The sequence below is a fragment of the Orycteropus afer genome, unplaced genomic scaffold (assembly GCF_000298275.1).
Source record: "Orycteropus afer afer isolate SDZICR_OR568_19922 unplaced genomic scaffold, OryAfe1.0 scaffold00239, whole genome shotgun sequence".
Taxonomy (NCBI): domain Eukaryota; kingdom Metazoa; phylum Chordata; class Mammalia; order Tubulidentata; family Orycteropodidae; genus Orycteropus; species Orycteropus afer.
Genome location: NW_006921826.1, coordinates 1,100,826 through 1,116,440, shown reverse-complemented (window position 1 = coordinate 1,116,440; position 15,615 = coordinate 1,100,826). Strand labels below are relative to the sequence as shown.

At 34.7% G+C, this 15,615-nt stretch overlaps 1 protein-coding gene across 1 annotated transcript in view; it reads left to right on the top strand.

The window, feature by feature from the left end:
* AKT3 (AKT serine/threonine kinase 3) overlaps nucleotides 1–15,615 on the top strand; it is a 202,432-nt gene that overhangs the window by 128,571 nt on the left and 58,246 nt on the right. Inside the window, exon 7 of the mRNA XM_007949143.2 lies at nucleotides 13,855–14,069. Coding sequence (XP_007947334.2) covers nucleotides 13,855–14,069 — 215 coding nt within the window. The remainder of the gene's footprint in view (nucleotides 1–13,854; nucleotides 14,070–15,615) is intronic.

Here is a 15,615-nt window from a genome sequence, read left to right as displayed (position 1 = left end):
CTGTGTGCTTCTGTGGTGTGTTTTTTGTCCACTTCCATTTACTTTTTTGATGGCTTTTCAGTAGTTGTTTTTGTCTAACTGAGTGAGAGACAGCAACCATGCCCATATGATGCAACCACACCTACACCTCCTGCAGCTCCACTTAGTGAGAGCCACCACTTCCTTCTCCACCAACTGGCCAATGGTAAACGAATACCAAGAAGTGCCTGGCTCACCATTAGCTGCTCTTCACAAATAGCTAATGGTTAAATAGAAAAATGCCACAATGTCTTGGAGACAACAGACCATCACAGTCCACACAAAGAAGCAAGATAAAGCAGCAGAAACAAGGGAGCAGGATACAGACCTTACCTATTTTGGTCATGTTGTCAGAAGGGACCATTCCATTGAGAAGGATGCCATGCTTGGTAGGGTCAACGAAAGAGGGGGAGGCCTTCAATGAGATGGATTGACACGGTGGCTGTGATGATGGGCTCAAGTATAGCAGGGATCATGGAGCTGGTGCAGGATCAGGCAGTGTTTCATTCTGCTGTGCATGGGGTCGCCATGAGTCAGAAATGACTCGACGGCACCTAACAACAACAACACAGAGCACTTCATCCAACAACAGTACAATATACGTTCTTTTCCAGTGCACATGGAACATTGTCCATGATAGACCATATGTTAGGCTGTAAAATAAGCCTTAAATTTAAAAACATAGAAATACTTCAAAGCATCTTCTCAGATCACAGTGCTGTAAAATTAGAAATCAACAATGGGAAGATCAATAGAAAAAGAGCAAACATGTAGAAACTGAATAACACCCTCCTTGAAAATGGGTAATAAAAGAAATTTTTAAAGATTGAAATTAACTAATTCCTTGAATTAAATGGGAATGAAAATGCAGCATACCAAAATCTTTGGGACACAGCAAAAGCAGAGATCAGAGGCCAATTTATAGCAACACACATCAAAAAAGAAAGGGAGCCAAAATCAACACTTTAAACCAACATCTCCAAAAATTAGAAAAAGAACAGCAAGCAAAGCCTACGCTAGAAGAAAGGAAATAATAAAGATTCAAGCAGAAATCAATGAAACAGAAAATGGAAAGACAAAGAGGAAGTGGGAGGGGAGCTGTTGCATTGTGGGAAATTGCAGTCAATGTCATGAGTCAAGTGTGTGAGCTGCTATATGGAAAGTGAATTTGCTTTGTAAACTTTCATCCAAATCACAATAAAACAATTTTTTTTTTTAAATGAAATGAGGCTTTTTTTCAGGGTACATTGTCAACTTTAAGGTTGTATATGTCACTTGAGCTGTGATTTTGAAGCATTGAGCTCATTCCTTTCTTTCACCACTTAGTTTTGCAAAAGTAGGATGAACCAACCAGCTTCCTTGTATTTGTTATTCTGAAGAAATTGTACAAAATATCAATTATGCAAACACACAGAACCTTGTCTGCCACAAATATTTGACCCATTGGGGCTGATACTTTGCATATTTCTTTTGCCACCTGTGGTGTAGTAAATTGCATAGTGTGGCTTTTCTAGGCATAAGTCTGTAAACTCCGTGGTGGAATTTGCCATGAGCAACTGAGTAGGTCCTGATTATTAAAGTTACCCATCTGGGGTGTTTCTATTGAGAGTGTTATGAAGCAATCTTCTGGGAAGTTCTCTCTCAGGTGTTTAGAATTCTGATGTTGGAATTGGTTAGTTTGGCCACTCTGCCAGGCCCAAAAGGAGCCTTCCTAGAGGCAGAAGGAATCTCTCACTAATGGCTGAGAGATGCAAGAGACATGCATTGCTGAGAGAGATGCAAGAGCCATGCACTGCTGAGAGAGACTTCGAGAGACATGCACTGCTGAGAGAGACTTCGAGAGACATGCACTGCTGAGAGAGACTGTCAGCTAAGAGATGGCGGGCTGAGAGAGACTGAGCATGTTTCTGAACTTGCATTGTAGCCTGTTGCTTCCCTAATAAACCCCTAATCTGTGAGTTCTGTGTACTACAGTGAATTATCCAACCCAGCAGAGAGGTGGTGGGTTCTGCGGAAGGAATGGTTGGTGTCAGGGTTGGTGAAAGGGCTAGAGGGAGGCAGCATGTCTGGCCTCGCAGGAATAGGCCTTGGGCTGCTGATGGTGATTCTGTCTTCCTTTTGTGGGGTTACAGGAGGTCAGAAGATGCGACCTCCTTGCCCCTTTAGCATCACCTTTCCCCCTACCTTAGCAGTGCCCTCTTTAGTACTGGAAGCAGAGTCATAAGGACCTTTATGACTAGCCAGAGTTGAGAACTAATTCAGAAAACCCCTCCTTAATGATTTTGTTCCTCTGCAACCACTCTCAGTACCAGATGTCTTAGGCTGGGTTCTCTAGAGGAACAAAACAAGTGAAGTGTTTATATATGTATAAATATATTATATATATAAAGAGAGAAAAATAGTTCATGCAGTTGTGGAGGCTGGAAAGTCTCAAATCTGTGATCAGGCATCAGGCTGGAGGCTTCTCTCAACACACGTGGTTGCAGGGGCTGATGAACCCAAAATCAGCAAGTCAGATGGCAGGCTGCTGCTGACTCAGGTCCCAAGAACTGGAAGTCAGAGGATGATGAGTTGAATACAGAATCAAGAGAGGGCAAACTTTGCCAGAACATCCATATATGGCATATGCTACATATCATCTGTTCAGACAACATCTGACCACATATATGTCCACAGTCTCATCCTTTTGGGTTGGCACTGTGCATGCACTGCTAGGATGGTTTTCAAGCTGCCACCTTTGAATTTAATGACCCTGATGCCTGCCACAGTTGGTTTGAAATATATTCGGCAAAACAGTAGACTCTTTAAATTTAAAGGTGGTCAGTGGAAGAAGCTTGAAATCCAACCTAGTAGCACAAGAATGTGTGCAACACTAACCCAAAAGGATGGGATCACAGACATATGTGCGATTGGATGTTGCCTGAACGGACATTACACAGTACATGACTGTATGGTGTTTGCACAATGTCCAAATCACTAATGTCCTATTTCACAGAACATATGTAGACTTTAAGCAACACTTACCTGTATATTGGTTGTAAGTGACACCCCCAAAGAAACTTACCTTTCAAGTCATTGACTGCTCACATCAGATCACAAAATCTAGAAAGATTACATAGTATCTGCCAAGCTACTGAGAATCACAGCCTAGCCAAGTTGACACATAACCTTAACAATCACACATATAGTAACGCATCCATGTTTATTATTATAATAGTTCTTTTCAATTAGGAATTAAATTTACATCTCAAAAATGTTGAGTTACTGAGAATATTTGGTATACAGTGAATTTCCAACTGTTACTTTCTTGGAGGCTGCCAAATATAGGACCTTCTCTGTTACATACTCTACTGGAGGTTAAAATTCTCCATTTTTGTGCTTGAATTAGGTAAAATTTTTAGAAACATTCCTTCTTGTTTATTTAAATACAAGATCATATTTTCTAGCATAAGATTGTTTTTGTGAATGTCCTGAAAAACAAGTTCTTTGTTTTTCTGGAGTTCAATTACCTCTGCTATACATTTTCCATGAATGATGATATCCTGTATTTAGAATAACAAGATAAGTTGTGTCACAGTTAGGGGAAATTATTTCAGAAGAAGATAAATACATGTCATTGCAGAAGCAGATGATCTAAGAAACAAAGATACTGTTTTCTATGTAAATGTCATCAACTGAAGAACAAAACCAAGAATTTAAGGCAAGAAGAGTCCAATTGTTTCTAAGTAGAAACTTTACAGTTCACAAGAAAGTATCAATTTCATTTTTAAAACATTTCTGTATTCCTTTAAAAAAAAACTAATATTGCAAAAGTCTAGTCTTTAAAGGTAGGTTATATACGCATGATTGATGCATTTTGATTCATGTATTGAAATTGTGACATCCTATTTTTATGGGGATAGTAATCTTTGTAATTAACTATTTGAGGATGACAAATCTTGAAAAAACTAACTTCTTATGCAATTTACTTCTTATATTTTAAGGGCTTGTATCATATACTGAGGGGAGCTCTGTTAGCGTAGTGGTTAAGGCACTTGACTGCTAACCAGAAGGCTGGCGGTTCAAACCCACCAGCCACTCCTCGGAAGGAAGATGGGGCAATCTACTTCCGTAGTGATACTGCCTTGGAAACCCAAGGAGGGGTCGCTATGAGTCGGGTCGACTCAATGGCATATAACAACAACAACATCATATACTGAAGTATTGTTAAATCAGGTAACTTTGAATGCGTCTGCCCTCCCTTTTAGAAACAATAATTTAACTTCTTAATCTGGTCTCCAATATTTCGTTGAGCAGTATTACTATTCATTGACAAAGATTTATTGAATATTTACTAAGTGTAAGGCATTATGTTAGATGCTGGTAATAGAAAATAGTAAGAAATGTTTTTTGCCCTTATGTTGCTTGCTGCTTACCAAGATGATAAGTTGTGTAAAGTAATTTTACTGGATAAGAAGATAATTGTTTTACCAGAGTTATATACTAGTGTAGTGCAAGGAAAAGGAATGTGCTTAGACTGTTGGAAGGGTCCATTGGCAGCAAAGAGGAAGCAGGGGGAGAGGAGTGTGGGCATATTGATAGTGATTGCAGTGCAGAGGAGTTTATCTTTGGTCCTTTGGTCCTGTGGGTGAGAAAAATTCACTCTCGAATTGAGAGCAAGGCAATAAAGTGATCAAATGTACATGATCATTGTTAGAGAGGGACTGACAAGAGCTGAATCTAGTCTCTTCCCTTACTTCAAGTGGTATCTCACTTTTTTTGAACCTGTAAATTTCTAGTGCATGTCATTGTTGATGCCAGCTTGTTCTTGAGAGTTATAGAATATAGTTGTTTATCAGACCTGACATTCACTCTTGAATACTCCTTATTTTAGGAGTGACTGTCAGTTATTTTCTCTTCTCCTGTTCTTGTATAACACTTGATTACTTATTATGTAGAGATCTCACTACAGCCTTTACTTCAGCTATTCTTTGGTGGCCATCCTTTACCTTTTAAATTGTTCTAATGTGGTAGAAATACTTTGCTAGTAAAAGATAAATCAAAGTGTCTCAAAAGTATATCTAAAAGAGTGTAAGAAATCAGTTCAAAACCAATTCATTAAACCTTACTGATTTAAATTCATAGACGATTTTAAAATAAACTTAAGCTTGAAATCAACTTCGGTTTCTTCTTGTTGCAAAGATTGCCAGAAAAGATAAGGTTTGCAGTTTATATATGCCATTTGTGAAAAAATAGTATTTCAAAAAATAGATTTGTTATCTTACCTCCTTTGAACTGTAGAGCTTACAATGTAATTTTTCCAACCTGAGAAGAATTAAAGATCTTTATTGTTAAAGGGGAAAAAAAATCACTTTTTGTTTGCTTGCTTTAAAAGCAGTTGTAAAACTCTACTCCTAGCCAGGGACATAAGCTATTCATTTAGTGTGTTAAATCGCTAAAAAATGCATTTGGATGTACAGTTTTAAATGAGCATTTTTTGTTCTTTCTTATATTGGAAGGGAATAAAGTTGACCTACAGTAAATTATGGGTCATAAAGTATCTTGAAGAGATTTTGTTTGTGTAGTTTATATGATCTTTTCACACCTAGAGGTTATAAAAGAAATTAGAAATCACATATAAACTCTTTCTGTTAAATTTTATTATTTGATTTGGCTCTCATTGAATCCAAACCATTTTATGCATGCAGTGCTAATTATTTAGAGTCTCAGCTTTGCTCTTGAGTTAGCAGTACCTGATCAACTTTCCAACTGTAAAACAGTTTGAAAATCAAATGTAGCTTACATGCAAGACCCAACAAAATTAAAAGTGTTAAGTACGTTTTGGCAGTTCACTTTTATTATGCCCAGTCCTCAAATGTACCAGCAGATAATCATCTGAATGTTAGTTATTTTTCACATGCTTATGTGATCACACAAAAAGTACATGCTAAAAAGAAGCAGATGGTGACAGATGGGGAAGGTTGAATAAGGTGGTTTTGGAAACCTAGAGAAATGCACTTCTGTAATAGTGTAAAAATAAAAATTATTTCATAATCAAGTTAGAACTAACAAAAAGATTGCAGAAAAATGACATGATTGTTAGGAAATATATAGTATCTAGTTGTGGTTGCTATTTAGAAGAAAATGTATATAATTTTATTTCACTTAAGTGTAAAATATGATTTTCTACCAGTGTCTGGAAAAGCTTTTTTTGATGCATTTATCTTAGTTTTCTGAACTCCATTTTTAGAAAATACACACTTACTGTAATCTTACTCATTTTTCTTGTGAGGCCTACCTTTAACATAATAATTTGAAAATACTATATCTGAATTAGATCAGACTATTTTGATACAAAGTTTTTCTCAAAGTCATTGTGATGCTACATCAGTAATAACACAAATGAACATTTAATTCCATATAAATTTTAAGCCAAACAATGAGTTGAGAGTCACATACATTCAGGCTTAACAGTGGTGCCAGTAAGAAGTTGGGGTAGGTAGCTGGAGTTGTAGAACCTAACTTGATTTAAATGTATTAAATGTGCTTTTATTTACTTATTTATAATCCAACAAAAAATAAATGTAAACGTTATCATTTTATAGACTGTCAACATTTTCTTTGGGAGATTTTAAGAGAAATGAATGAGCTTTTTGTAAAAAGAAAAAGTTGCTTCAGTAACCTCTGTAAAACTGACTTTGTACAACTAGTATTTTATTAACAATTTTTTTTTTAACCCCTATCTTCCCAAAGTGGTTTTGAGAACTTTGATTTTCCTGATAGTTCCCAAAAGGCCTAAGGGCCAATATTAAAGAGAATATTAAGTAATGGAGCATGGTGATTGGTTCAGATGGAAGTTGTCTGCTTTATAGTTAGAATTCATATTTAAGAATATGAATTTAAATTAAATAAGAATTTAAATAATTCATGTTTAAGAATTTAAGAATTAACTGCCCTTATAAGCTGTGAATTGGTATTTAATTGACTGTGTTTAAGCTTCTTTCTTTGCGAAAGTGCGTTTTTATACTGTTTCTGGATGATGTTAAAAATCCATCCCACTTTGTGCCCTAATTGAATTTTGCTTAAATATGAACTAAAATTGTGTTTTTAGTTCAGTGCTAATGCTTACCAGTGTTTATGTGTCAGCTGTTACTTACCTAGAGGTCTGTTAATTCTTATAGTAGCTGTTCACACCTGAAGTTCTTTTCAATGTTATATGGCCCTTTGGCTTTACCAGAATATTTGCATTTCATACTTTGGTATGATGCTAGTTTAAGCACAAGGTTCATTTTTAAATTCTCTGAAGCATGAGAACGTATACAAGACTAACTCTTACTGGGAACACTAGTAATTATCCTATAGTATTCTATTATGGCTATTTTTACTGCAGTTACAAAGACTCAGTTTCTTAGAATCTCATGTCTGTTGATTCTAGATAAGAAAGGAATTATAAAATCAACAGGCAGATAATGTATGTGTGTGACAGAATCATCATCTTAATATCCATTTAAGCTTTCTCTTGTTCAGAGAGTTTGCCTGTTCGAGCCAGAGTTTGCTTTTTAAATTACAGTGCTTGACTGTATGCAGATTTTTGTGTGTGTATGCTTAGAAATGGCCATAAAGCTTACAGCATTCTGATTCACAGAAAATGGCATTTATAGTTTTAGTCTCTTAAGAATTACTAGAACAGTTGAAACCTGGTTGTAAAGTACCTATTAATGAACAAAATACCAAAAAACTATGGAATTTGCAGTTCTTATGAATGAAATGTACACTTCTCCTGAAGTTACAGTATATCAATGCATTTTTAAATCCAGATTAGGAGATTTTTTGTTTTTGTTGTTGTTTTCTTTCTACTACTTATTTATTTATTTATTTTTGCAAATGTGATGTTAAAAATATATGAAAGACTTCTATTAATGATGGAGTGTATAGATACATGTTTGCATTTAAAACATACACATATCAGTTACCTGAAGTATAAGGTTACCAGGGGAAAAAATTTTTTTTTGAATTAGCAGTGAATTGGTGCATCCAAGTTCGCAGTTTACTTTCACAACATAGGTGTGCAGACAGTTTGTTTAGATGTTTAACTTTTTTTCCCCATCTGTTCTGTCAGGATTATTGATTGAGCAGTAAGCTACTCCAGGGCATACATAGACTCCTTAAAATTGCTTGCCTTGGGTGCATTGTGTGGCCTGGGGAGCAAAATGACAGAGATGTTCCTTCAACCTCCCAGTAAATCCTAATTGGTAAAATAATATTGGAAAGAATATGGTTTTTGAAAATGCCCATTAGCCAAATACATATTTACATTGGGAATTTTAATTAATAGTATCGTTTTAAAATACATAGCTTGTTACTCAGTATCATTCTTTCCAATTAATCATCAAAAGCTATTCATAGTAATTTTTAAAAATTCAGTTGTTTGTTTTTAATAAGTGGTGGTGTGTACATCAAATGTTGCCATAATATTTAATAGTAATTGGCACCTGCTGTGACCTTCTTGAATCTTAAGTTTTCTTATATTGGAAAACGAAGCAATCTGTGGCTCCTGGTAGAAAAATTGATACTGATTCATGTGTCCTTGAGTTTGTGCTCTGTTTAGGTTTTGATTTGATGACTTTTCATCATTTCTAACCTTATATTTCTTTTATCTCTGCTTGGGCACTTGTTTTAAATGTAGGTATAATATATAGCTACATCTGTAGTTACAGCGGACAGTAGGGATAGAAAGAAATACCAAATGTCTACATTCATATTACACCTTAAGCTTAATTTAAAAGTTAGTGAGATTGCTTTTAAGAGTCACATTCTTTGTATTAACTTTCCAAAATAAAGCTTTTATCAGATTATTTCTCCAGGAACAGACTTTGATCTGTAATTATGTCCAAACTGTATGATACATAACATTTTCATGAAATTGAAATGTACTTTACCATTTTTGTACCTGCACTTCATATCACTGTTTACCATACTCATTGAATCAGCTCTCATGATAACCATGAAATAAATTAACCTTTTTGCTAGGAGGGGGGAAAAGTCAGAAGTAGCCTGGGTAATTGAAACGCTTAGGTTCAATGATTGTAAATTGTATATGTTGGTATAATTTTGGAAAAAATAAGAAAGATTAGCTCCTTAAAACAATATGAATGAAGCTATTGTATTTGAATTAGTTGATTTGACTGAAATTCCGTATCATCTCAAAGCAGTATGTTTTGAAATGCTTAAGATTTAAGGAGAGAGAAGGAGAAAGGGTATTATTTGAAGAATGGGAACATGTTTTATATTATATATCCATATACAGAGTATTGTAACCATTTTTATTTTTATTTCTCGTTTATTTCATCACCCAGTTTTTTAGGGGTGGGAATATCTGGTTGAGCAAAAGTCTGTCTTTTAATTGATAGCAAAGTCTCTGGAAAAAGGGCTGGCTGAATTGCTAAGGTGTCTTTTTCTCAGCATTTCGTAAGTTTACATGTCAATAAGACTACATTACATCAGTTTTGTTCCTTACACAGTGATACAGCACAGCAACCAGTTCTAATTAATAGCATTATGTATATGTATGTATGTATGTATATATATATACACATATCAGTTAAAGGACTTACGTTCAGAAGCAAAACCACTTTGAGAGTCTATTCATTTTACCAAGCGGAATAAAGTATATTTTATTTTAATATCTGATTTTTTAACAATGCAGTTTTGTTTTTTAGTCCTCTTCAAAAATAAAACCTTTTTTTATGTACTCACTTTCCCTTCTGGCTGCAAACCAGGTATTTAAACAAAAATAAAGGATTGCCAGTTTTGCCAGCTGGGGATGAGAACCCGGCTGGCGAAATGTGAGTTCGGGAGGTAGTTAATCCAGCTTTTATGCTTTTTATGGTTTTATGAAAAAAGAGGTTAAAAACCACATTTGGCTCTTTTTGCATGTGTGCTACTATTTTGTTGGTGCTGTAGGAATGCAGTAAATGGTTACAAAGATTTTGAAATTTTTTGTTATTAGTTAAAATCCTTTGTCAATTACATATCATCCCACAAACAATACATTCTACTAATTGACCATGTAATAGATCTTTGAAGCAATATAATAATTTTAAAAGCTTACTTGTATTTTAAAGTAAAATAAGCAAGACTTTCTTTAAGTAGAATTCCTTCTGGTTCTCTAGCTTATTTCTTATTTTCTATTTGTTCTCACATTACTCATTTCAAATAAGTAGAAATTTGAAATACTTTTTGAGTAAAGATGGAAATTATAATTTTTTATATAATTGTATTACTTTTGTTGTTGCAAATATATACAGCAAAACTTATACACCAATTCAATAGTTTCTACATGTACCATTTAGTGATACTGATTATATTCTTCAAATTGTACAACCATTCTCACCTTCCTTTTCTGAGTTGTTCCTCCTCCATTAACATAAATTCACTGTCCCCCTCAGATTCCTATCTAATCTTCTGATTTGCTGTTTTCAATTTGATCCCATATAGTTCTTAAAAGAACATAATGCTTAAGGCAGGTATTTTTTACTAGTTAAAATGAACTATTGTTTGACTTTAAGAAGACTTCAGTGGATACTTTTTTGTTTCAGGTTTAAAGATTATTAATAATTTCAGGGGCTTATCCAATGTTCATGGCTCTAGGAAGTTTGGAGTCCATGAGTATTTTAAATTATTTTCTGCATTTCCCCCCTTTTGATCAGGATTCTTCTATGGAATCTTTGATCACAGTATTCAGTAATGGTAACTGGCCACCACCCAGCACTTCTGGTCTCATGGCAAAGGAGGCAATTGTTTATGGAAACTGTTACCACACATTCCATATCTTTCTCCTGTTGCTGACTCTCCTTCTTCCTCTGTTGTTCCAGGTGAGTGGAGACCAGTTGTGCCTTGCATGGCCACTTGCAAGCTTTTAAGACCCTAGGCACTACACATTGACTTAGGAAGTAGAACAGCACTAAACATGTTATTAGGCCAGTTAACTGGGATGTCCCATGAAACCATGACCTTAAAACTCTAAACCAAGAAACCAAATCCCATGAACTTTTTGATTGTACATTAGTAGCCTCTGCAGCTACTCTTTTTTAAAAAAATAAATAAATAAGAGCCTCAGAGTGGAATTTTTTTGTTACTGTTTTTCTTGTTAATATATATATATATATATTACACAACTTTTCCCAATTCAGCTTTTAACAGATGCACAACTTCTTGACAGCAATTACAAGAATAAGCTATGCAACCCTACCTTTACTCAACACGCTGTTTCTATCCCTGTTAACCCCTCTTTTACCCTGGTAACCATTCCTGCCCTTGGTAGCCACTAATAAACGTTGTTATCTATACATTTGCCTTTTCTTATCTTTTTGCATAAGTGAGGTAATACAATATTTATCCTTTTGTGATTGGCTTATCTGGAAACTATAATTTGTTACTTTATTTTTCTAGAAAATATTTTGGTTAATTTGTGATTTACAAAGGAGCTTTGGAAAAATGTAGGAACTAGACTAGTTCATTCCTTGCCACTGCAGTTCTGACTCTTTAGCCACAGAACAGACAGTGATACAGTTATTAAAAATCTTTTTATAACTTTCCCAATACATGTACTGAATAGATCTTTAAAGTGACTATTCTTTTTCCTTGAAATTATATCCTCCATTTTTAAATAACCTGTCTATCAGGTACCTTTTATAGAATTTATAGGTGACCAAAATGTTACTATCCAAATGTTATCTGCATTCTATGAAATTATTGGTAAATAATTGGGGGTTGATAGAAAAATCACATTAAGAATGGAGTTGCTTGGGCAATTATTATAATTGCTGTCAATAAGTTGTACACCTATAAGAAGTTGAATTGGCTAAAGTGTGATAGATATATTTATAACAATGGCTAAATAAATAAAGAGTAGCTGCTGAGGCTGATTATGTGCAACCAAACACTTCATGGGATTTGGTTCCCAGAAATTGAGAAAAAATGCCACAGAGGTATAATCTTCAGGGAAGTGTTTAATTCATTTATACCAAGAAGCTTAATCAGCACATGGGTTCTGCCCTGTTCTGCATCAAACTGTTTCTTATGCAATTCAGTTACAGGATTTATCCCATTAGTAAATTTCTTTTATCTGGTTTTCTTAAACTGGTTCCCTCTAAACAGAGAGGACCAAATAAAGTAGCTCTAGAATTATTCAGATACAATGTTAGTTATTTGGTAATATGTAATCAAATATATTTACTTAAAATATTAGAAGTTCTATATTGATGAGGAAAGTTTCATTGGATGAGGAACTAACCTAATAAACAGATAAAACCACGTTTTTTCCGTGTAAATGGGAAGGTACTGTGTTTCAATTTGAGCAGGTTGATCTACTTAGCCTAACAGATACTTTCACTAATTTCTTATTGAATTTATTTTGTGTATAATGTATTTTTGGGAAACAAATTTAGAAAATGTACCACACAAATACTAAGTCTATGGTTTTTGTTTTTTGTGTTAAACAGAAATTTTTGTGTAAGGTACTAAACTTTGGGTATTATAGTTTATTGCAACCCAAACAATAAACCTCAGTATTCACTTCCTTGATTAAATATTTCCTAAAAGAATTTAAACATGTTGATGTTAGTACATGTACTGAATAGATCTTTAAAGTGACTATTCTTTTTCCTTGAAATTAACCCTCCATCTTTAAATAGCCTGTGTACCAGGTGCCTTTTATAGAATTTATAGGTGATCACAGTGTTACTGTCAAAATATGATTGTCTGCATTCTGTAAAATTATTGGTAAATAAGGAGAGGTTGATGGTGAGAGAATAATCTATGTTGAGATCTCTGAAGCTTTGATTTATTTTAATGGTTGTGTCATGCGCTATGCACTTCTTTATTATGTTGCTTTGGTTTGCCCCTATCTTTTACTGTTCAGTTTGTATTACTTAGTTCTTGTGTGTGTGTGTGTGTGTGTGTGTGTGTTGATGACCAAACCAGTTCATTACATTTATAAATACTGAATTTCAGAGTGAAGGGGTCAAATTGCTGCAAAGGAGTTGACTGACTCCTTCCTTCTTCTGTGTTACTTAGTTCTTTTTAATACAAGAATATATAAGGTACATTATGTTCTCTTTAATCAACATGGCCTAGCTAGAAATAATTATTTAAAATCCGCATTAGTGGAACTAGATGAAAAATTAGGAGCTCTGATGGTGTAGTGCCTAAGGCATTTGACCAGAAGGTTGCTGGTTCAAACCAACCAGCCACTCCTTGGAAGGAAGGTTGGGCAATCTACTTCCATAGTGATGTTGTTATTATGTGCCGTCGAGTCAGACCCAACTCATAGCGACCCCTCCTTGGGTTTCTGAGGCAGTATCACTACGGAAGTAGATTGCCCCATCTTCCTTCCGAGGAGTGGCTGGTGGGTTTGAACCACCAGCCTTCTGGTTAGCAGTCAAGTGCCTTAGGCACTATGCCACCAGAGCTCCCTGGAAACCTAAGGAGGGGTTGCTATGAGTTGGCAGTGAGTTTGGTTTGGTTTAGATGAAAAATTAAATAGGCCTGAGAGAAAATATACAGATATGCTAACTCTTTTCATTTGATCCTTAGTGCTCTCATAATCTCATTTATTTGGATTTTTGTTATATGACCTGTCCCCTTTTTCTGTACACTTATCATTTCTGGGTATATATTGAGCATTTCATATATTTGGTGTGATTTGTATGTTTAAGAATGCTTCATAGTTTAAAAGTCAAGCCTGCCAAGATCTTAACAGTTGCAATTCATTTTTATGTAAAAATGTAAGTTTTATGCTTAATGCTTTAAAAGTTAAAGTGTAATAGTCAATCTTTTTACTGGTTTTGTTTTTAGGTGTTAGAAGATAACGACTATGGTCGAGCAGTGGACTGGTGGGGCCTAGGAGTTGTCATGTATGAAATGATGTGCGGGAGGTTACCTTTCTACAACCAAGACCATGAGAAACTTTTTGAACTAATACTAATGGAGGACATTAAATTTCCTCGAACACTCTCTTCAGATGCAAAATCATTGCTTTCAGGGCTCTTAATAAAGGATCCAAATAAACGGTAAGTCTTAAGTAATGCTCAGTGAGTTAATGATGAACAGGGTTAGAAATGATGATACAGGAACTAATTCAAATATAACTGACTCCACAGTGGCTTCCCACTGAATCACTGACTTATTTTTAACTGCATAACACTGAACATTTAAAAAATGTCCTCAACTTTTCCTTAACTTGGAAATATTATAAAGATTTTTCCAAAGAAGGATATTGAGTTTCATTATTCGTATTAAACCAAACTCACCACTATCAAGTCAAATTCCAACTCATAGTGACCCCCATTGGATTTCCAAGGCTGGAAATCCTTACAGAAGGAGACTGCCTCATCTTTCTTCCATGGAGTGGCTGATGAGTTTGAACCACCAACCTTCTAGTTAGCAGCCAAATGGTTAACCCCTATACACCAGAGCTCCTTATTATTCATATTATGAGTTAACAATTTCTTAATTGCCCTGTTGAATCCCATTTTTCCTTCCAGTCTCTCTGGGCCTTTACATTTCTGCTGATTTACATTGTGACAATAGAATGATTTCTGTATTTCTCCATTCCCCCCAACCTGTATTAACATATATAACTATATTTTTGTTTATTACTGGAAAATATTCTTTTTCTAGGCAGGCTAAAAGGATTGATTGTTCAAAACAAAGTCTTTCTGTAGTTATTCCTGTTATTGTTCTAGATATAGCTATGACCTAAAGAAGGCTACAGCCTTTGCTGCTTTGCTCAGTGACCTGCGGCATTCTTTGGTCATGTTCATATATTTTTTTACACATACGTTTTATAAATCATATGTGAAATCACTATTAATTCTAAAATGTCCGTTACTGTGTGTGTATGCATTTTATATATGTATATATCTTCCATTTATGTAGTATTGAATTTTCCCTAATACCTAACATAATGTTTTGTCATAATGTTCTATTTATGATTGGTTCTTAATAAAATGTGTGAAGGGAAGAGTGAATTTTGAAATTTGTGCTTTGTCTACCTTTAGCGATGGCTTCCATTACATACATCTAGCTTTTAAATTCATAATTAACATGATTTTATCTTATGCAGAAATATACGAACATAATAGAAGAGGTACCACCTTTTTGCTTAGTGGAAAACCATTTAAAGATGTATTTCATGATCATAGTAACTCAGATATTACCTTGTATTTGTAAAGTGTTTCTGTTTTCTTTCAAACCACTTTCACATCTACTATCTCCCTTTTGCCTTTTCAGCAGCCTTGTAAATTAAATAGGGCAGATGTTACTGCCATCTTCCTTTGCTTGGGGGAGAAAACAGAGAGCCAGAGAGGGTTAAGTGATTTATCCAGAGTCAAAAAATTCTTGCAGAAGCAAGAGTAGAAATCAAGTCGTCTTGATTTCTACCATTCTGTGTGACTTTCATGTCTCATTTGCAATGCATCTGTTTCTCAGTTGGTTCAGGTTTTTAAATATGTACCACTTAGTTAGATTATTTTACAAATAATGTAATGAACTGCACTTAGTAAAAGATAAGTCTTTAAATAGAGCTATGATTTCCATTTTACCTACTTGACTTTG